The following is a 23,557-nucleotide window of genomic DNA, read 5'->3' as shown; positions in this document are numbered from 1 at the left end:
GACCAATGAATAGCAGCTCCCATGGTCCAATGAGAGATAAGATCCATCATCGTGCTCAAAAGAAAAATATCTCATGGAAACAGTCACATTATCACCAGGGACCCACCAAAGTTGTCAAATTTCATCCTGCCAGCAACTTTAATTGGCCTTTTAGGATGATTTAATTGACGTGTTTGGAACAGTCAAGTCCTATGATGTGATTACCTTTGGCTAATGACACTGCTACATTGTGACATAAATTGAATAGTCAGTTGATCACCATTGGCTGATGAGATTGTTAGAAAGTGTGAGCACTTAACCCAAAAGGTTACATGTCTTTATATAACTTAGAAAATATCCAGTGTTTTGTAAGAATTTCCTAAAATTGTTGGTAAGTTGCTGGTATTCTCCACAATCCATATTTTGAGCCTTTAAACTTCTGAATCAAATTATAGAAAGCAAAATTGAAGTTTACAACCTAATAAAGAATACATGCAGGACTCTCTCCTCATAACCTAAATACAGCTGTGGCCTGTGTTTCCTCCCGCCATAAGATATACTAGTTGACAGTTTATCAATTAATATTCACTTTTGGTTGGGCATGATTTCACCCCAGCCAGTTTTCTCAATATGTTGCTCAGAAGGATGAGGGCAAAATGGCTGCAGTTGATTCTATTATAATTTTACATCAATATACTGAGGATATCTTATGTCTGTTCTTTATTACAATTTATAGGCTGAATACATTGGCTTCAGTCATTGTGACTTCAGCAAAAAAAATCTCTCAATACCATCAAAAAGTAGGAACCTTGCCTCCTTTGGTTCTTCTATCTTATACTGGGACAGTAAAGCTATGTGTAAGCCCTTTGTTGTGGCCCCAACTAAAATCAGCTGATTCTGCATAAGCCACGGTTTTGAGTCTGGAATAGGACTATAAGATATGGAAGCAGAATTAGGCCATTTGGCCCATTGAGTCTGCTCTGCCATTCAATCATGGCTGATGATTCTCATCCCCATTCTCTTGCCTTCTCCCCGTGACCCTTGAACATCTTATTGATCAAGAACCTATCTATCTCTGTCTTAAAGACACCCAATGACCTGGCCTCCACAGATCTCTGTGGCAATGAGTTCCAAAGGTTCACCAGCCTCTGGCTGAAGAAATTCCTCCTCAACTCAGTTTCAAAGGAGAGTCCCTTCACTCTGAGATTGTGCCCTCGAGTTCTAGTTTCCCCCATTAGTGGAAACATTCTCTCCACATCCACTCTATCTAGGCCTCTCAGCATTTGTGAATTTCAATTAGATCTCCCCCTCACCCTTCTAAACTCCATTGAGTATAGGCCCAGACTCCATGATCCACCTGAATATTATGCAAGTCTGCAGTTCATGGCCTATTGAGCTGTTTCCCTTTTCTTCAACCTTTTTTTTGAAACTACTTCTCTTAAAAGATGCAGTATTCAATTGTTTTCAGTTCTATAATTTTAGTTCAATTCTTAATTGAATGGAATAGCTTTCACTGATACTTTCACATTTGTGAGATGTGAGTATTTCTTTTTAAACATAAAATTGACTTGGAAAGAACCAGTTGGGAAATTTGTAAGGGATTGCCAGTTTATTTCAGCGTGCACACTGTTTATGACATCATGAACTAAATATTCATGCACGTTCAAAAACACTGCAGAAGAAGATGGAATTATCCTAAAATCAATATACTGCATCACAAGATCATGTTTAGTGATTTTTGTTTGTGCAGGTTGTGCTTTTCTTTGCTGTGGGAAAATAAATTCCTTAAATTATATTATCAGTTTCTAAATACATTATGAATTTATTCCCAGTGATAAAATGGAGAAGGTTAATAGTGTTAAGTAATACTGTCAGAGAGTATGTTGCCAATTAATTCTTGAGATATTGCTGAAAAGAGAGATATGTTGATGAAACTTTTCATCTTGCACTCATCAAAAGGTGCTGTTAACTATACTAACAACTAATTTAAGATCTTTAGTCAAACTAACATTGCTCATTTAAACTTGCTCAAAGCGACATATATTCATATGCAGGAACCCTCTGCAAACAAAAGTAATTCTTTTTAACTTTGTCTTTTTTGAACTACCTGGGGAGCGGAGTTCCCTGTTGCTTTCTCCATGGAAACACTCGGCCAATCACAGTCAACTTGCCAACCTATCAGCATCCTTTTCTCCTGTGGAATATATTGTGATCTTTTGAAATTTGGTCTTGCATTTGTTCTAATGAGTGCAAGACGAAAACCTCCAGCAATGTGTCTCCCTTTTGTAGCAATATTGAAATTCTGTAATTCTTGTCAGCTTACTTTGTTTTGTGATGTTCATGTTTACATTGAATTAACACACCTTTCTCCCCATTCCAATTATTACAGGTTCCTATAACATTTGTGGACCGTGTGTATGGTGAATCTAAACTGGGAGGAAATGAAATTGTATCATTTTTGAAAGGACTGCTGCATCTCTTTGCCACCACTTGATCAAGACTAATATTTAGTACTGAAATGTTCTATGTCTAGAATGTTTTAAGACTAGGTTTGTGCATTTTCCTATTTCACAATCTCATTGTAAAGTCCAATTTTATATTTGTACAAATCTGTAGCACACCTCAATAAGTGAACAATTGTAAAATATAGTTTGAAATAAAATTATTTTAGTCTGAATAAGTATTAAATATTAATTTTGCTTGACTCACAATGGTAATAATCCTACGACTTCCATAGATCATTTGTGGTATTATTTAACTATCAGTTATTTTAAATAGTTAAAAAATACAGGCATAACTTTATTTCAATTTATCACCCAGTCAAACTGGAAGAATCAATGCTATGAAAATGGCTGTTCAACACAGATGCTATTGTAATCACACTTCCCTTGTAACTTCCTTTTAATAAATGCACTTCATTACCATAGTAATTTGAGGTGCAAATCTACATATATAAATTGAGATATAATTGACAATTCATCCTTCTGCTCTGTAGAACATTGAGTTATAAAAGTTTCGATGTTTCTTAATTTCTCATCTATAAAAAATCCACTTAGCATAATATACTAGTATAGCAATTTTACTTAAGTTTTTTGAAAGATTTCTGATGCTTTTGCTTAATTTGTCTTAATTTGCATATAGGTTTTATATAAATGAAAGAAGTTGTACACTATTATTCCTAGCTTAATTGAACTTTCACTTCTCACAAAGGTAAAACAGCTTAAAGTTTGCAAATATCCATATAAACATCCACTTAAATACAATTTACTCTTCTATACTGTTGCACTCAACAGGTTGTAGGTCCATCTTTAGTGTCCTTGGATACATTTATTGTGTCAGTATTTCCAACCGCTGTAATTTTATTTCTTCTCTCGTTCCAATGTCATAATTCAGGAAAACAATTCTCAGGACTATCCCAGTGTCACCACGAAGAGACACTGTGAGTGTGCATATATTGTTTTTATTTGTTTTTATTCTTGACCTCCTAACTGATGAGATCTCTCATCTCCACTTGGCATCTCCACCAATCTGTGACCCAAATCTAGCCATGGGAGGAATAATAAATGTAAACCAGTGTTGTACCTTTCCATGGCATCATTTGTCAACAAAAGTAATAACTGTACTAATTTTTATCAAATTTAGTACAGTTTTTACTCTCTCATGAGCATGCTTGAAATTCACTGACTAATGCATATATGCAGTCAGTTTTTCATTTTTTCTGGTTAATTCTGAATTCAAATGGGGTCTAGAAATTTTAATCTTTCAATTTTGCACTATTTCAGGTTATCAATGAAAACTGCGCAGGTATGTTTACCGCATAGTCTCATTGGAAAAACAGGTTGCATGTTCACTTAACTAATCTGTGTGGTTTTAAGTGGTGTCTGTGTGTAATATAACTTAAATTCCTGACTTGTTTCAACTGCTGTTAGATTGATATAAATCTTTCTTGACATTGAGTTTTGATCTCCTTTTGACAATGGGCTAAACCAAATGAGTTTTTTTATTAGATTCTTTTCATATTTGGTCAGATACTGGTTGCCTATTGAAAATAATTCTGGGGCCTGCTATATGCCTGGACTTTGAATGAGTAAACACATTATCACCAATAACACATATACCAAACTCTCTCAGATCTTTACCAAAAACAATTCCTGACTATCATGATATTACAGATGTTTTTACAGAATGGTTATTCTAGGTTCTGTCTTTGCACCAACAATGTGCCTGAAATGTGAAATGTCATTGTTGTTCCAGTGGGGTCAATGAGCAATTATGACCTATTCTGTTAACCACAATGTTTGGCAGATTGTAGTCTTTCCATGAATCTATTTTTGGAAGACTATATAAAAAGATTTATTCACAAACTTCAATGTAATTCTTACCATTAGTAAGTGTTTACTAATAAAATGTAAATTTAATGATAATATAGAATCCTGACAATACAGAAAGAGGCCATTCAGCCCATTGAGTCTGCATCGACCACAATCCCATCCTCACATATTTACCCACTAATCCCTCTAATCTACACATCTCAGGACACTAAGGGGCAATGTAGCATGGCCAATCAACCTAACCCGCACATCTTTGGACTGTGGGAGGAAACCGGAGCAAACCCACACAGACACAAGAATGTGCAAATTCCACACAGACAGTGACCCAAGCCAAGAATCAAACCCAGGTCCCTGGAGCTGTGAAGCAGCAGTGCTAACCACTGTGCTACCGTGCCGCCCGATACGGCTGTGTTGGAACACGTGTTTGTGCCTGATGCTCCTGACCTAGCGAGTTCATATATAAAAACAAAAATTTTAGAAACAAAGAACTTCCACCCTTATATCAGCTTTCATATCCTTGGGACATCACAAACCTGTTTTACAAGCAATGGATTATTTTTGAATTGTAGCAATTGTTGTTATGCCAAGAAATGTATGCATGATTGGCTAAATAAATGATTAGGTCATATATTTTTGGTTGTTCTGTTGAGGGGAACAAGGACAGAGAACTGTGTTGTTATCTTTTTGAATAGTGGCCTGAGATATTTTGCAGGAATTAGAGAAGGTATTGGTTTAATGTCTCAGCTGAAGGACAGCATCTGACTGCACAACACTCCTCAGCTAAAGATGTGTGCAGATGACGTGCTCAAGTCCACAGTGGAGCTTGAATACATACTGGGGAGTTTTCCGGGCCCGCCTACCACGGGAATCATAGTGGACGGGGAGGGGGGAAGGGGAGGGGACTGGATGAAGCAAACGTCTGTTGTCCTCAGACGGGATTTTCCAATTTTGGAGTGAGTGCACTGAAAAATCCCAACTATAATCTGATTGAGAGGTGACCTAACTGAAACAAGTAAAATTCTTATCGGACATGAGAAAATTGAATGTTTCCACTGGTCAGGGAATCTTGATCTGTACAAAATTTAAGCGAGGCCTAGATAGAATAGATATGAAGGTCCTATTCCCCTTAGCAGAGAGGTCAAAAACCAGAAACATTAATTTTAAGTAAACAGGCAGGACTAGGGGAGTTCAGAATTTTCTTTCAACTTGAGTGGGGGGGTCTGTAACTTGCTGCCTTAAATGGTGGTAGAGAGATAATTACTCATCACCTTGAGAAAATGCTTGAGGTAACCTACAAGGCTACATACCAAGAACTGGAAAGTGGCATTAGGCTGGGTAACATGTTTTTCGGCTGGCACAGACACGGTGTGCTGAATGGCTTCCTTCAGAGTTGTAAATGTTCTATGTACTAACTAGAGGTCAGAGTTTCAGCATAAGGGTTTGCCGATTTGGGACTGAGATGAGGGATGGCGTCACCTGCTGCTCCCCCGGCTGTGAAAGTCACTTTTTTAAAATTTAACTAAGTTGGAAATCAGCTCTATTTTGAAGCACTGGCTCCCTTGCTTAACTTCCACTGCAAGTTGCTGCTCTTTTCAAGCTGAAAATCCTTTGCTTATTTTTCCAGCTTCAAGAGCCTCCCCACCATCCTTAATTGGGACAGTGACCCTGGCCTCACACCATTAGTTAGATGCCTGGGGAAAAATCAAAATGACTAATTGTTTCTCACATGGTAGAGGTTTGTTGACCCATACTTCAGTCTGACAGTGGGGTTCAGACATTTCACATGTAGTCCAAATGCCATGGTAGTGAATGGTAGGCTGTTAATACATGTTTATGATCCTCTAGCTGAGTTCCTAACCTTGCACTATACTTGTTGTGGGGAGGCATTCATCACACTCAATCCCCAACAAAGAAAGAGAGAAATGAGAACCATCTAAAGTGGTACCTATCTACTGTTAAGATAAGAGGTCATACAAACCAGGTTATAGTCCAACAGGTTTATTTGAAATCAAAAGCTTTCGAAGTGCTGCTCCTTCATCAGGTGAAGTGGAGAGAGGCACGCAGGCACAGAGTGACGACAGCCCGGCACACTCAGGTAATCATGAGTGTCAATGTAGTGCAGTGTAGGCCAGCTGAATAACAAGCCTTTACAGGTAATCACGAGTGCTAATAGATAAGTGCAAGCAGTTATCTATTGTTGGTGGAGTCAAAGTTGCTGATAACTTGCTTGCTCACTCTGTTTAAAAAAAAGTTACCGACTGATGAGAGATTTTTTTTGAGATCTCACTTTTCTACCCATTCACTCTCCTACCCCACTCCTCCCACCAAAAAAAGAGCTATGTTTGTAAAATTATAAAACTCAAACTATTGGTTAGCTTACTGATCTTAGTGTGTAGTACAGTTACTTTAAACGTTATAATTACTACTTGTGTCAGCATTAGTGCAGTGCTATGTATTTTTGGTGTTCAAGTTGAGAGTAGTATCGTTTATTGATGCACCACGATAGCAACCATGTACAATCATTTAAGTACCTGATTTCACTTTTGCTATAAAGCAGTTTGAGGTGAAAATCAACATAAAATCCCTAGTTTGGTATGGATGTCAGGTTATGCATACAACTGAAGATAAAAGGTCCATGGGGTATTCCCGCACTCAGTATGGCCAAAAGTATTTCACTTAGTCAAAAACTTACCAAAACAAAACATGATTTTGGCCTAGTACTCCGATTTGTATGAAATGGGAATTGAGACAACTAATCAGTATGCTGAAGTGAGAATTTTCAAGTGAATCATGACCACTTAAAAGTGAATGCTGGAACCTACTTACTTCAGCTCTACACCAGGCTAGTTTTACATTTCATGATGGCATAAATTAAGTGGAAGTTACAGGTGTATCAGATTTAAAACCAAAGTTGTTAAATTTCGAAGTTATTACATCTTCAGCTTCCTTTTTTTTGATACAAATAAAACTAATGATCTAAGCCAATTCAACATGCTGTTCTCACCGGTGCAATCTCAATACTGGCCATCAGATGAAAAATACAATGCTTTTGTTTAAATAATTGATTCCAGTGTCAGGGAAACGTAACTTTGAGGTAAATTGGCATTTGAAAGAAGGAGGCACTATTAAGCATTAACATTTTTTCGCTCCAGGTTAGTTTACAGTCAGAACTTTAATGAAGATGATAGAAATGCCTGTGCTTTTTTTTCAAGTTTTGACTTTCTTTTAAGAGTACAGAGGGGAAGGAAAGTAATAGAGGAGAGGGAGGAGGTAGGGAGAAGGGAAGGATGGGTGTGGGTGGAGAGGGAAAAGTAAAATGAGGGAGTTGTGTGGGAGGGGGGTGAAGTTGAGGGCAAAAAGAGTGCCATCAATTTGGAAAGTCATATTCCAGAAGTATGGATATCTCTGAACTAGAAGAGGATTGATGTGAAAATTGCAATATGCACTAGAAAAAATTTAACAACATAAGAAAACCTTGGGTGGATAAGGGGTAGTGGCAAGAGTACTTCTGTTCAGGGAAAGAGAAACTACTGTTTAAATAGCTTTTGAGGAAGTTATGGTATGGTGGCAGTTGCAGATGAATAAACCTTAAAATATCCAAAAATGTGCAGGTTAGGTTGATTGGCCATGCTAAGTTGACCCTAGTGTCAGTGAGATTAGGAAGGTAAATGCGGGTTACGGGAATAGGGCCTGGTTTGGAAAGTGGTCAGTACAGATTTGATGGGTCGAATGACCTCCTGTACTGTAGGGATTCATTGATCACGTCGTACCCTTAATGATTTTGATGAAAAATCTACCAAATATGGTGAATTCCGGTCAATTCTAGAAAATTAAACGTAAGTACAAACATTTGTGGTGGAACATGACCTTGGACTACCCATATGGGATAGATGTAAGGGACATGATTTGGAAGGCGAGTGTACAATTCTAAGTTGTCTATGCCCTTGCACATTACTTTGTTTTTAAGCTTTGCATGAAAACTGCAACATTTAGACATTATTAAAGTAAATTTAAACTTTCTCAAGAAGCCACATAATATTGCAATTTTCACAAAAATGATTGCTATCTTTTGAATTGAGGCTAACTCTGACTCTCCCCTTTTTAATGTAGATCATTTTTTAAGGATAATTTCCTATTATTCAAGTGCAAGTATCTCCTTAAGACAAATGGTGAATATTTAAATATTGGTTGGAAGATAGACATCAAATAGTTTCCCTAGTTGGAATCAGTTAGTGTATCCCACCTGTATTATCTTTAAAAGAACGTAAGTTAATATAAAAACCATTGCATGGTTGACAAATGCTATCATATCTTAAAGCAATTATTTAAGTTAATAGGTGATAAATTGATTATTTTTGGCATTAAAAGTTGTAAATGTAGAAATCCCACATTTTCAAAATGATCTGTTCCTTTTAACCACTGATAGATGCATTCTATCAGCAACTAGCTGTGTCTCCCATTTAGACATGCAAAATATTCTCAACTACAATTCGAGAACACAATTGTCACTTGAGCCATTAAAAATTCACAATCCATTTAATTTCAGATAAGGTGTTCTGAAATAGCTGGTACAGAAAAGGATCAATGTTTTTATTAAAAGAAAACTTGTAATGTTTTTGATATAATTAATGTCTAGTTTCCAGTCCAAGAATACCTTTGAAGGAATTGCAAAATGAAGTAACTTGTTGCATGCATCACTTTTACCATGCATCATATAAGAATGAAAATCAACAAAATGGTCATAATGGAGGACATCCATTTGGCCCATCATAAATTTTCCAGCATTGACAATTCTGCCACTGGAGACGGTTTATATCTGCTGTCTAGACCATTGCAATTTAGAACTTTTCCATATCGAAGCGTCAATGGGTTGTCAGTTAATATGACTTTTTCACTGAAGATGTTAAAAATGTTGTGATGGGGAACCTAACTTGTATATATTAAACTGATCACCTACTAGTCAATATTATTTAAATCTAAGACTATCTTATATTATCATATTGAATGATCTCCAAACATGCACTAGTGAACAGTTTCTTCCCATTCATAAATGAGAACCATACGTTTCAAGCTATTCAACTGTTAGGCTTTCGTAAGTTGAAGGTACAATTCATCATCTTTCCATATGTCACTGTGAACATATCTGAGCTTGTGGCTATTCATACAGCTGTGAGCCAATGAATCCCTGAAATATGTCACGTGTGTAAAAAATATAGCTAAATCCTGAAGTTTGAACATGAGCATCTTTCTTTTTTCCACCCTCCCCTCTTTGTCAACTGCAACTTTCTAGTGTGACAAAATGGAGGACATCCCACCAAGGCTGTCAGAAAGTAGTGCTGGAGCAGGCCCCGGGGCGCAGTGATAACCCAAGTGCTGAATCAGGTTGTGTGCACATGTGTGTGCTGAGGTCTGCGAGCGCACGCTGAGCAGATGGAGGCGCCAGATGCCCTGTAGTCCGCACCTGCGCATTGCTGCCGCCGCCTGGCCACAGGCAGCAGAGGGAGGGAGGAGGGGAGTGAGAGAGAGCGCCCCTCGTGGCGGCTCCGGGGAGGGCACGCCCTGCTCCCATTCTCGCGAGGCTGCAGCCAAGAGGGGGAGACTGAGACAACAACATGAACCATACTTATCACTCCCACACCCACTCGGCCCTTCTCTTTTCCCCCTTCCCCCCGTGTTGGCATGAGGGGAGGGGGCCATGAACCCCATGTCTGAGGGCTGGGGGGGAAGAGGGAATTGCCCTCACAGTGCTGCTCAACTCTGCTCTCTATTGGACAATAGTCCCTATGCAAATAAGGCGCACACGTCACTTCCGTTCTTTCTCGGACGCCATTTTGGCCAGGGAAGGCTCAGTGAATTATTGTCCGAAAGCAATTGAAATTTTTCACCGCCGCCGCCCCCTCCCTTTCTTTTTTTTCCCTCTCGTCCTCCCTTCGGGGGTTTGCGCCTCAGAAAGTTTTCGACCGGGGAGAAAAAAAAGTTGGCTCGGTCTGTTAAAGTTTTCTTCTCCTTCTCTCTCATTCCCCCCTACCACCACCAAGCTCCTGTTTTATTCCAGAAGCTGGTTCTGTTCGGTGGCCTTCAGTTGTCTTTTTTTCTCTCTCTCTTTCCCCTCTCTCTCCTCCTCCTCCTCCCCCTCCTCTACCTCTATCTCTCTCTGTATAAAGAGCTCCCTCTTCCAGTCAGCGCTGGAAGCACCGCCCGCCGTGGCCGCCGCTCGGGGTTTGATGTGAGGAGGAGATTGAAGCGGCGGCAGGAGGAGGAGGCCCTTTGTTTGCGGCTCGCGCTCTTCTCTCTCTCTCTCTCTCTCTCCCTCTCGCTGCTGCTGCTGCCGGCTCGGCCGAGCGGGCGGCTCGCGCTTCAACTGAACAATTAAACCAAAATAGAGAGAGAGAGGAGGAGGAGGAGGGAGGGCTAAAAAAAAACAGAAAGCAAAATACAAAACAAAAAGGTGAGAGCATTTCATTATTTTTCTTCCTCCTCGAGTCCGCTACCGAGATCTTGTACAAAATTGAGGGGAGGGGATGGGAAGGGGAAATCCCGTTTGCATTTTTTTTGCCCAGAAAAAAACTGGGTGGGAGAAGGGAAAAAACCTGGAGCAAATGTTGCATGCGAGTAGTTGTTCTCCTTTTATCTTTGTCCATGTATGAAAGTGCCGATTGCTTAAAAGATACATCGACCCAAGCAAGGTAGAGATCCATCTGCAACGATTGCTTTATCCTATTTTGTGTGTTGCCCATTTGCATGATTAAAAATACACGAACGCCCGGATTTTTATTCTCTTCAGCCCCCCCCCCCCAATCCCCCTCCTCTTATTTCGCCGAATCTGTGTGACAAAGGCACAAATTTGCCAGGAGAAATTAGTTTGCACTAACCCATCATTTTGTCAATGTAGTCGATCATTTGTGCTCATTGTTCTTCAAAAGCTAGGTGCGGGTTCAGATATTAGTATAATTTTACTATGTATCGATTTGATGCATATGTGGATAGATCGTCACCCAATCGATGTTAGTGTTACCTTTCCTAATCGCGGAATACAATATTACCTGAGAGTAATGGATCGAGGCATTTGGGGGATTTTTTTTTCTCTGAGATGAGTCCTTTTTTTTACGTTTTAGGGATTGTTTGATCCACTGGTAAATTAGTTCTGATCATTTCGAACCCCTTCAAAATCGTCGTTTCTTCGGATGCCTGAAATGTAAAATAAGGAATTGTCGCCGGCTACTCGGTGTGTGCCATCAGTCGCGAATCTGATCGAAGATTTGTTTACACATTTGCTCAATACCTTTTCTAGTGCTCTGTGGTCTTTAGACAGCATGCTCAACCAATCCAGACAGCAAGAAACGCCCTAGACAGAAGACGGGGTGGATGGAAACTGAGATTTAATTTATTTGTTAATTCACATACAGTGGCTCCATTCGGTGACCGTTCTGGATATTTTGTGCTGATAATATTGGGGATGGTATAAGTTAATGAAGATAATGCTAAAATGTACACCTCTGGACCGGTTGCCGGCTGTGACGTTGCTGTAAAATGGCGCGAGTACTGCTCCATTGCAGACATGAATAGATTTAGGGATTCCCAGTTTTGTAATTGCTTAAGTAGAAATGTTTGGCACGTGTTCTTTGGAGAAATCTTATCAGGACCCAACTGTTATCATGCCCATTGTGTTGCAAACCACGACGCCGAAATGCAGGAAAATACATTTCGAACTATTTTGTATCAAATAAAATGGTTTTGATTTTTTTCTAGTCCTTGTGTTAAAATGCATTTTTCAAATAAATTTAAGTTGGAGTGATTCTTGATTTATGTATCATAAGCTGATGGCAAAACATTTTTCCATTTCTTGCGTGCACAGCCGCCCCCACCCATGTTGTAGTGCAGCCATGCAGAGAATGAAAATCAATATTCGGTGCAGCAGGAGGCGCTCTTCAGAGGCTAGTTTGGAGGCTTCAGTTGCAGAGTGAGGAGCTGTTGCTAAAAGAAGTGCTCCATTAGAAAAATGCTGACGCTCCCAGTACAGCGCCACCTGTAGCTTAGGGACTGAATGCGGTGACTGAAGGCTTTGGGTTACATACAAAACGCAAACTGGGACAATACATGTGCAATACAGTTGCTTTAGTTATTTTGTGAAATGTATGTTTCCATTGCTATATCTAGGATATTTGATAAAACCCATGATTTTTTGTAACTAAATGCATTTTGAAGCAACCAGTGTGAACAAAGTGCATTGGTGAAAAATGGTGGTAAGTATGAAGCTAACTGTTTCGCCATTACTTACAGAATGGCTAAGCCAAGTAGTGTTTGGAGTGAGGTGTCAACTCAGCCAAGGATTTGGTTCTGTTGATGGTCATCCTGAGTAGTGTCATGATGGTTTCAGTTGGCTGTTTCAGAAGGTGATTGTGAGGATAAATATTGGCTTAGTGGGATATTGTGATTCCTATATTGTTGGGGAGTAATCAACTGTTTGGTATCAAATCTTGCACTTTCTGAAGAATTTCTCCTTTGATGCTGGAAATAATATGACAGTAATTTCACCTTGCCACAAGTGAAAGGGAAAACCTCATCCTGTTATGGTGAATCATATTTTGGTCATTGCACACTGCAGTGTTGAATGTTGAGGCATAAGCATATATAGAAACATGCAATAATCAAGGTTTTTTGAGAAATAACTGTTTTATTTGAGCATCACCAAGAAGTTAACATTGATTTGTCTGTTATGCATCTTGGCTGAAGGTTGTGTTTCTAATGATGAACTCTTTAAATGGCATTGCTGGGAAATTGTTCAGATGACACCCTTGTCTTGAGTAGGATAAAATATTTAGTCTTTAACAGAAAATGTTATTTCGATTCATGCATCCAGTAACACATTCTCTTTGCGTAAGCAAAATTTAAATTATGCACCCCTGCTCTTGAGTCAAACACTGGTTTGACTTCCACCCCATAATTGACGGCCAAGGAAAGTTTATTCATAATGTAGCCTAACAAGTTGATTATCAATCTGCAAATCCTTTCAGTGAATACAATGGCAGACAGTAAGACTGGAAGAGATTTCTGGTCAGCCATGTGATGGAAAGAAAGTTGGAGCCTCTACCAGCATTATCCATATTTCCAGGATGGAATGTTCATGTTGCCACAGAAATTCAAGCACCTGATTGATCTGTCACACACCACTGCCATGTATGTATATGAAACCTTTTTTTTAATAGCAAAAATCAAATGTCTTGAATCTCATTTTTGGGTAGCGTGAAGACAAATAGCATGTATGTTATCTTGGATCAAACATGTTAGGGTTTTGGAGTGAATCTCAGGTCGCCACTTGCCTCCAATATAAGATCCATTTTCAGTAGTGATGCCCACAATCTCCCTGCACTTTATTTTCCTCCTTTGGTATGAATACATTGTGAGCTCTGTTTTTCAGTTGTTACAATGTAGTTATTGTAGAGGAAATCGTACTCTGAAAATGTACGATGGGAGGTAGATCTGTATATTCTGCTGTTCCCTTTTGACATATGATACGAGATGGTTGCCCTTTAGTATTTAGCCCAAGTGGTTATTCCACAATGAACTTAGGTTATTTGGCTGGGGTTCGTACCTAAACTCTGATTGTATTGACGCCTGATAACTGCCAGCAGGGATTACTAGATAGCCAGTGACTTTGTCAATTACCTGTCCTCAGCACTGCCTGTTTTTGTTGTCCTCCCTTCGGTTTTTTAATAACTGTAATGCCTGGTGGAGGATAGCTGGCTTGGTGCATATTTGTGGTCAAACCTGAGATACCTTGAGCCTGTATCGCTCCGTCACACTACTTTACCAGCTGAACCATTAGGGGGCTGAAGAGCTAATTCTAAAATTCCATGTATGCATTACCTTTAACCATTGCAATTCCCTGGAGCTACCAGTAGTCCAATGTCCCTGATAACTTGGTTTACAGAATGCAGTTTCTGGTGTTGGGATAAGTTTTACTCTTGTAATATATTTATGCTACTATAATCTGAAGTTTTTCATTTAGCTTATTTTGCTACAAGCCCTTTAACTACTTTTGGTGGCATATTTTTAAGAATTGTTTCCTGAGATTTTTTTGGACCAAATGTATATTGATTGAAACAAGAACCCCGCTAGATAGAACAATTTATCACTTTAGATGATCCCATTGATGTAATCACATTGACTTTTGATGAGATTTTCAAGCATCAAATGAGCTCATATCCTCAGCATGGGACTTTCGTCTTGATGCAAGAATTCATTGTTAGTGCCCCAAAGCTTACTTGGGTAAATATATTGAAAACTTTTTTAATGAACTGACTTCCTCTTTTAAAACCTAAAATTAAATTAAACCATGTTCTCACCTTTTGACCAGTAAATTTCTACTTCTCAAATAACTTCTAATTTTCACCATGAGGATAATTAAAAGAGTACATTAACTGCAAATAGAAAATCTGAATGTTAACTTCTTGGTGACACTCAAGTAAAACAATTATTTCTCAAAGAAGCCTTGATTATTGCATGTTTTTATATGATGCTTATGCTTAACATTCAACACTGCAGTGTGCAGTGATCAAAATATGATTCACCATAATAGGGTTGGGTTTTCCCTTTCACCTGTGGCACGGTGAAATTACTGTAATATTATTTCTAGCATCAAAGGGGAAATTCTTCAGAAAGGTGCAAGATTTCATCCCAAGCAGTTGATGCATTGCTTCTCTAGTGGGTGAATTTGTCCAGTTCTTTACAGATGATCGCAGACGATCTCTTTAAAATTTAAAATAGTCTCCTAAACAGGAATATAATTCTAGCGCAACTTGGATTTGTTAGACCAGCTGTACTGTCCATGTGAAGAATTCATTCAACACCTTAAGTTCTTTGACTAAATATACCAAGTTCGGTGGTCTAAATGCATATTAGCATTAAATTTAGCAGTGAAACTGACAGGTGCTCGTTTTGAAAGTTAGAATGTGAATACTTTCTAACTTAAAGTGGAATCTGTAATGTATATAGGTTGCAGATAACTGGTTTTACAAATTCTTTATTGGGAGAATTGAAATTTTGGAATGGGGTGCAAGTATTCCGTTATAAAACTAATCAGGATTGATAGTTATTTAGAAAATGAAAGTTTTAAAAGTTATCAGTAATAATTAGCTGTGAAGAAGTTATTCCAAGTGAAAAACATTAGGCGGTGTATTTCGTACTTTGGGGCGATGATTTGCAATCTGCTTTAATTGAACTCGAAGCATTTAAATCCCTCTTAACTGGAAAGATTTTATAATATTCTTTTTATTATTTGATACGTGTAGCAGAGGAAACTTTCTTGCTTCATCTGTAAATGGAAATGTCTAAATATGTTTAAATAAATTGACCTTTTGCACCTTTTAAAATTATATGCATTTGTGGTTGTGTGTCATACTATGCCCAGACTTTGAATGTGAAAGTTAGTTGCTTCAGGGCATGTGGTTATTGTGCATTTGTGTTCCCTCAGAGCCTGAAAACTTCTGTGACCTTAAGCATAATGATTGACAATGGCCAGTCACTGCTAACTAAAGGAAAGGTGTCATGTGGAACGCAGTGACAAAAAGTTGACACTGTAGATTTGTACTTTTGGGGCTGAAGCCCATGCTTTATAATCTCATCTGGTATTGCAGCATGAGTGACTTTCAGCTTTTCTAACTGCTCTTGCTAAGGGTTGGAAAATATTGGGCAGAGTTCCTGTTGATTTTTTTCCAGGAAATTATTTTGGTTTATGTCTGGCTATGCAAGTCTAGGAAGGCTGAGATTGTACTTCACTGATGCTCCTGCACTTGATCATTATACAGTGAACTCTAAAGGAACGTACCTGCACGTGGCCTTAACTGTAATACAACATTGGTGGATTGTTTGATGTATTGCTGGTAACAGTCTTGCAAGTCTCCTTTAATATTTCCATCATTGCAGTTTGGGACAATCACAAGTTAGAAGAAACTATCCAATTGTGTGATGTTTGGGGAAGAATTAAAGGAATTTGCAGTGACATCAAATGAATTGGATATGCATGAAGAAGGAGAGATTGGAATAGTGGAAAAGGTGGTAATAGCAAAAACTGGTATAATGAACAACACTATGCGTTGAATGTTTTGTTTTGCAAAATTGCACAAAATGAAGTTTGCAAAAAAAGTACAAAGAAATTGATGGGACAGGTGTGATTGCAACGAGCTGACAGTTCTAATATCCTGGATCTGAAACCCCCCAATTGTTTTGTAAATGATTCATGATAAAACAACATTGTTTAGAAGCTCAGTCATGCTGTTATTTTGAACTGAGTTTAGTCTAGTGCCATGGTCCTAAATTAGGGCACATATTGAACAAGTACATGTGAGTATGAACTTAAGCAAACTGTTTATTTCTTTCTTGCTCCAATTGCGACGTGTGTTAGCTACAGGGTGAACAAAATGATTGTAATTTGAAACCAGCATGGGACGATATTAAAAGCTCAGGTTTGGAAATATATTGGTTTAGACATAAAGAATGGTAACAATGTCCTGTTGACTTAGATTTTGACAAATTTAATACAGTGGCTTTTAGATGTACAAATGAAGATGACTGTACCATTTTGTGAACCCCTCAAAGTTTTTCTTTTTGCAATACCGTAATGGGGAAATGTGCCTAATGGTAATGTCACTGGACTAGTAATGATATGGAGATGCCAGCATTAGACTGGGGGAAGCACAGTAAGAAGTCTCTCAACACCAGGTTAAAGTCCAACAAGTTTATTTGGTAGCACAAACTTTTGGGGTGTTGCTCCTTCAGGTGAGTGAAGAGTTGTTCACACTCCAAAAGCTTATGCTACCAGATAAACCTGCTGAACTTTAACCTGTTGTTGTGAGACTTCTTACTGTACTGGACTAGTAACCCAGAAGTCCAGGCTATTTGCTCTGGGGACATGGGTTCAATTCCCACCACAGGAGTTGATAGAATATAAATTCATTTAATATATCTGGAATGTAAAGCTAATCTCCATTGTGGTGACCATGATAATTATCATTGATGTAAAATGCTATCTGGTTTTCTCTAGGGAGGGAACCTTGCATCCTTACCCATTCTGACTGGCATATGACTCCGGACCTACTGCAGTGTGGTTGACTCTGAAGTGCCCTTTGAAATGGTCCAGCACGTCACTCAGCTCGAGGACAGTTAGGGATGGGCAACAAATGCTGGCCATGCCAGCAACGCCCATGTTCCATAAAAGGATTTTACCCAGTCAAAGCTTGTTATGCTAACCTTCAGGTTAGTTATACAAAGCATTTTTATGAATTAAAATTCTATCAACTGCATACATCTTAACAAAATCATGGTCGTGATGACTTAAAGTTAGAAAGCATTTTTTTAAATTCCTGCTCACATGTACTTGTTTCTTTGACATGAAAAATCATTGTCCTGTATATTGTTTTGTTGAAGTACCAGTACTTAAGTGAAAACTGTAACTTCAAAGCATTTGGTGAAAGTGTGAAAGACATTGAGTATCAAACAACAGGTACTGTGAAAAGAGTTAATGTCCACATTTTTGACTTTGGACCATTGTTTCACCTGGCAGTGTAGATCCTTTGGGACAAAATGATGCTGTGATTAGCTGATTCGACATGCAATCCAATGATCAATAATCTGATGTAGCAATCGGGAAGTAATGGCATGGTGGTATTGTCACTGGACTGGTAATCCTCCGGGAACCTGGAATCAAATCCCATCACGACGGGTGGTGAAATTTTAGTTCAATTTTTAAAAATCTGGGATTAGAAGTCTATTGATGACTGCAAAAAAAAACATCTGGTTCACTAATGTCCTTTTTAGGGACAGAAATCTGCTGTTTTTACTTGGTTTGGCCTACATGTGACTCCAGGCCAGATAAAGACAGCAGATTTCATTAGTGATCCAGGTAACAACAATCAACTCTTAAATGGCATAGCAAACCACTCAATTTATGGGGAATTAAGATTGGGTGATAAATGCTGGCCCAACCAGCAATGTCCATATCCCATGAATGAACAAAACAAAAATTTCATACCAGACTTGACCTCCGCTATTTTCACTGGGTTGCTTGGTTGAACAATAATATAAAAACTAGGAAAAATCTCTGTGTTCCATTTCAGAGTGGGTATCCAGATATTTTCTGCAGCGGAGGGTGGAAGAAGATTTTTTTGTAATTGAGTGGTCAGATTTGATTGCAGTTCAAGCATTAAAGCTGATATTTATTTACTTGTACATGAAAAAATCTTTTAACATGTAAGTAAATTTTTTTTCTCCTGCTACTGCTGCTTATAGAATAAATCCATATGCATTAAATTAGATAGTCTATAAGTAACTAATTTTTCCCAAAATCTGCCATTGTATTACGCATAGGCAAAATAATTCTGAAGGACATGTCTTTAGAGTAGCTTGCTTATCCACCCTCAGATGATGTCTAAGAGAGGGTGGGTAAGCAAACTGCTCTTAATGAGAGAATTTTTTTTCTATTCAATGTATGCATCAGCTTTATATGATTTAGCATACAAGTTTGGATGATCTTGTTCCTGAGACAGTATGGCAGATTGAAGTTATTGATATAAATTGTAGATAATGGCACCAACTGTAAACTTGAATTTTTTTTGGCTAAGATAGCTCACAGTCTTCAACCATCATTTCTTGGATTTAACCCTGATCAATTTGTGAAATTTTTTTATGGCAAAGTTTTCCAATAGGCTTCTGCATTAAAATTATTGTTTCAGAATTAGGGGTATACAATTCAAACTCAACCATGCAAGCAAAATTTCTTTAAATGTTTTCATTTTTGCTATTGGCATGAAAAGGATGATTTGTGAAACAATTTCTAATAACACAATTCAAAAATAGATGGTATGTGTACATTGTGAGCATAAGCCAGCATCTCTCTGAAGATCAGCAAAGCTATATGTGATTGCTTTATGAAATTAATTTTTTGCAATTCATTACTTGCTCATATGTGATTGTGCAGATGTTTGAGTTCAAACAATACATTTTATCAATTGGTTAGTGATGTGGGATGTTGACATTGATAAAGGGGTAATTCCAGAGCTGCTTTTTAGGACAACAAAAAATCATTCATGTCTTCTTATGATAGCTCTTTTGTTTTGGTCTTTACACAGCACGGTTCAGCTTGTCATTTTCCAAACTTTGTGAACAGTTGGAGTCCAAGATTCTCTGTATTTACAGCTATCGGTTTGAATGCCATGCTGGCTAACGTTGTAATTTGGTTTACTTAGGAAAGGTATTTTCTATTTATTCCTAAATTTTTGACTTCTGACTACTGTTTAACATATGTGAAAACTGCTTAATATTGCCAGATAGACGGTTTGTTATAATTTGCATGCTACAAATATCACACACAAAATATCTCAAGTTATTTCAGAGGTTAAGAAGTGGGACCAAAAGTTGAAGTAAATTTAAGGAAAAATGTTTATAGGACAGGAAATAAATGAGAGTGGGATCTAAGCAGCCAATGGTTCAAACTTGACAGAGGAGAAAGGGTGTTGGCTAGTGGGTGCTGATAAATGATTGAATAATAGATGTTAGAGGGGCAAAGGCATCAAGGAATCCATAAATGGAAAGGAAATGATTTATAATTTAAGGTGTGAGCTGGGAGCTAATGTACGTTAGTAAGGATGGGGATGGTAGATAAGAGTGACTTAACATGATACAGATTGTATGTAATGATTTTATCAGCTGAAGTTTAGTGTGAATATGGAGGTTGGCTGAGAGTCTGGAGGTGGCAAAGCATGAATGAGGATTGTAGCAGTAAATGGTGGAGGTAGAGCTAGACACTTACCTGAGATGGAAGTAAATGATATTAAAATTTCAGTTTGTGGTGAAACAAGATGAATGGCAAACAGTCTGGTTTGGTCTATGACCAGGGTGACAGTCAATGATGAAAGTAGAGAATACGTTGCAGTTAGTGACTTTGATCTTTTTTGGTGTTGCTGGAAGAATGTATTGCCCATCCAAGACTAGATGTTGGTAGTGGTGGACACAAGTAGTGTACATGTGCAAGCAAAGTTTATGAATATCACTAGCCACACACAAATGGAAGGGGCAGATCCTTGAGGAAACCTGACTTTTAAGATCTCATTCTATTTCCACCATTTCAAAGATTCTGAATATTGCTCATTTGAATTTCACATTTTAAAAATGACGTCAAAAATAGCACAAGTAAAAACTCAACTCCTTATATTGGCACTTAGTGACTAGTTGAATGGGAAATTCTTTCATCATATGTTTGATTTATATTTCTAAAAATATATAGTGACATGTCTGTTGCATGTGCATATATAATATGAATGATCTAAAATTTACTCTGTAAAACAAGCCATTTATCATTTCCAATATTTTGGCATGTCCTCTGAAAATAAGATAATCAGTCTAATTCCATTCTACTCTACCCATTCAAGTCTTTTTTCAGAGTTACCTCAACAAGGTAATATTATTAAATAATCCTGCATATCAGTTCTTGGTATTGAGGGAAGATAGTGCAAATTGCATTTGTTCCACATGATTCTAGTGTCCTAACAGGTAAATGGCCTTACTTTTGTGCCAATGGAATATTGTTAGTTTTGAGATCGTCAAAGTATTGTGGAGGTAAACTGAGGTGGGGGACGGTGCAGTTGGTGTGTTGCACTAGTCAATTAATAAATTGACCTGGTTTTGCTGTGGAATATCAAAGGAGTGATTGTTTAAGGTTTTAGCTGGATATTTTTAATCTTTGCAAGGGAACTGCAAAGGAAGTAAACTGGTGATGTCATTATCGAGTACACCAAATTTAAATTAATGGGTTAATTTTAAGATGTGGGTAAGAAGGGTAGGATCAGTGAACAAGTGGCTGCTTGAGGTCTTATTTCATTATGCGAGGAGAGCAGGAGCAGCCAGATATGACTTAGACTACTTCACTGGGATAGCTAATACGTAGAGCTGAAAAGAAGGAGGAAGCCAACCTGTTACGTTTTAGCATGTACCTCAAAACACTAGCTGCAGAGTTTCTCTGAGGCGTGTAACTCTTTACTAGGGTTCTTCTTTTACCCCCATTCCTTTACACCCATTATTGGCATAACCTTTGTAATTTCTTTTGGCTTTAACTGTAAGGAAGGACATAAAGATGCTGTTTGAGCAAGTCATATGTAAAATAATACTTTTCACTCGCTGTCCAATTATAAATTTCAAGCCTCAATTCTTTGATAATTCTGACATATAATTCAAGGCAATGCCAAGTTTGGTATTTCTCCCAAAAGTCTATTTCTTTAAGATGATAAGTTCCATCCCTTATTGCAGCAATGTGAATGGAAACGATATGGAAATAGAAGAGGCAATTTTAAGTTGCTCCACATTGAGGTAAAAGAAAATAGCAAAAAGTTAAAGGCACCTTAAGGAATAGGGCTTACGGAGTTGATCACACTCTCATGACTGGCACAGAATAGTCCATAGATATTTAAATTTTACTTTCCCTTTCTGTTAAACTTCGTATATCCATTGTGCTATGATGCAGTGTTTTCTTTGTAAAAAACAGGTATAGAAATCAGTCTTCTCAAAAAGAATCCAACAGTATTTTACTGGAAAAAAAAACTTGTTGAAGCTTTTTATCTTGGACTCACCAGAACAATCTCAAAAATACAATTGCAGGGGAAACAACTTTATGAGAAGAGGGTGCTGATTGGCTGGCAAGTGGACACTAGTGGAGGCATTGCCACAGTGAATGCACTAGTTAATGATAATGGACAGTGAGCTTTCGAACCCCATTTGAAATTTAAAATGGGCAACTTGACTGATCAAATGGAATGAACATAAACGCCTAAAAGCATTCTGTGCTTGGAGTGTCAGGCAATATAGATAAGATTCTGAATATTCTTTTAAGAAAAATGACACATGAAATGAAACCAAAGAAAGAACTTCATTTGAAACCATTGCTAGATTATAAAATATGATACTGGATGACTGATTGAGGAAAAATGGCCCATATATAATGTTGACAACTAGAGAAATAAGTGATTAATTGCTTGATGATTGCATCAGTTTGTTCCATACTAAAAGTTGAAACTTGACTTTGATAGTAATGGTGCTGATTTGGTGATGAGACTTGGAAGACAATTCATGGGTATTGACTGGGGCAGTTTGTCAATAGAACCATTTTTACTTGGAATTTGTCCTTGTAAGTGACTAGCTAAAGCTTTGGGAATTACGCATTAATAAATGACCATATGTATTTTCTTTAAGAAAATGTACTTTTTGAGCTTTATATTTTGGTACTAAGACCTAATCTTCTAATCTGGGCATTATATTGAATACACTGGTTCTGATTTTATATAATTCTATTTACACTGCTAAGCAGTTCCACTTGTGCATTTAAGTCTGCGTGCCTATCTATACATCATCTAATGTGCGCAATGAGCTGTTTACAGATCTAAATCTGGCTCAACGTTTTATACTGATAACTATTAGTGTATATCTAAATTGGCCTAGTTTTGTGACCTGCCTTTGAGACAGTCTTTATGGGAGTGCAATTTTAGGAACCTGTTTTCTGTTTGTGGATCAAATTGTATGATGAATCGGAATTAAGTCTGCTTTTTTAAATAGGACTTCCATAATATTTACATATTTGCTATGTGAAGTAATTCTAGTACATTCCACATGTCAAGATTTGGCTATAAAGACAGCATAAAATGGTCAGGGTTTTTTTTTTAAAACTCTTTATATGATTCCCAAAAGAGGGATCCTCTTGCACTACATCCAAATGAAGTTTGGGGGGTGGGGGGGTGGATAAATATTGTTAACTATCCAGTTCATTCAGTTTATAAAATTTCAGTGTAATCAAATTATGTTCATCACTCTAACATTTCCCTGTTCTCTGTATTTTCCATTATGAAATTAGTTTCTGAATCCAGCCTTAATAAATTAAAAACATACAATGCTGGAAATACTCAGGTCAGGCAGGATCTGTGGAGAAAGAAAGGGAGTTGATGTTTCAAGTCTGTGACCTTTCACCAGTTTCATCAGACCAATCCCCTTGCAGCAAAGGTCAAATGCCATTTGCCTTCCTAATAACTTTGCTGTACCTGCATGCTAACTTTAAGCTTCCTGTATGAGTACATCCTGAGCAGCCAAATTTATAAAGATCAAGCCCTTTAAAAAGAATAACCTCACTTCCCCATATTGTTCTCTATCTTTTTGCAGTCTCTGACCTCCACAGCTTACATTCCTATCAAGCTTTATATCAGCAAGCTTGA

General features: G+C 37.9%; 2 protein-coding genes across 14 annotated transcripts in view; both read left to right on the top strand.

Moving 5' to 3' along the window:
* The window catches only part of dpm1 (dolichyl-phosphate mannosyltransferase subunit 1, catalytic), a 71,940-nt gene extending 67,023 nt beyond the window's left edge, over positions 1-4,917 (top strand). Inside the window, exons 9-10 of one of the 2 annotated variants that reach the window (XM_080204996.1) lie at positions 716-779; positions 2,369-4,917. In XM_080204996.1, the coding sequence (XP_080061122.1) occupies positions 716-779; positions 2,369-2,403 (99 nt within the window). In that variant the 3' untranslated portion in view covers positions 2,404-4,917. The remainder of the gene's footprint in view (positions 1-715; positions 780-2,368) is intronic. The other variant, XM_080204994.1, reaches the window with a different exon arrangement.
* Positions 4,918-10,118: 5,201 nt separating this feature from the next.
* The window catches only part of adnpb (activity-dependent neuroprotector homeobox b), a 32,461-nt gene continuing 19,022 nt past the window's right edge, over positions 10,119-23,557 (top strand). For 4 of the 12 annotated variants that reach the window (XM_080204991.1, XM_080204983.1, XM_080204989.1 and 1 more), the window contains exon 1: positions 10,119-10,758. The gene's annotated coding sequence lies outside the window, so the exon portion shown is untranslated. Of the gene's footprint in view, positions 10,759-13,324; positions 13,488-16,235; positions 16,365-17,352; positions 17,565-18,424; positions 18,558-19,435; positions 19,558-23,557 lie in introns of those variants that run through there. The other 8 variants (XM_080204979.1, XM_080204987.1, XM_080204988.1 and 5 more) reach the window with 6 other exon arrangements.

This window comes from Carcharhinus amblyrhynchos, chromosome 16 (assembly GCF_965287045.1).
Source record: "Carcharhinus amblyrhynchos chromosome 16, sCarAmb.v2.hapA, whole genome shotgun sequence".
Lineage (NCBI taxonomy): Eukaryota > Metazoa > Chordata > Chondrichthyes > Carcharhiniformes > Carcharhinidae > Carcharhinus > Carcharhinus amblyrhynchos.
The sequence above is the reverse complement of the archived record's forward strand: the minus strand, read 5'-3'. Positions and strand labels throughout refer to the sequence as shown.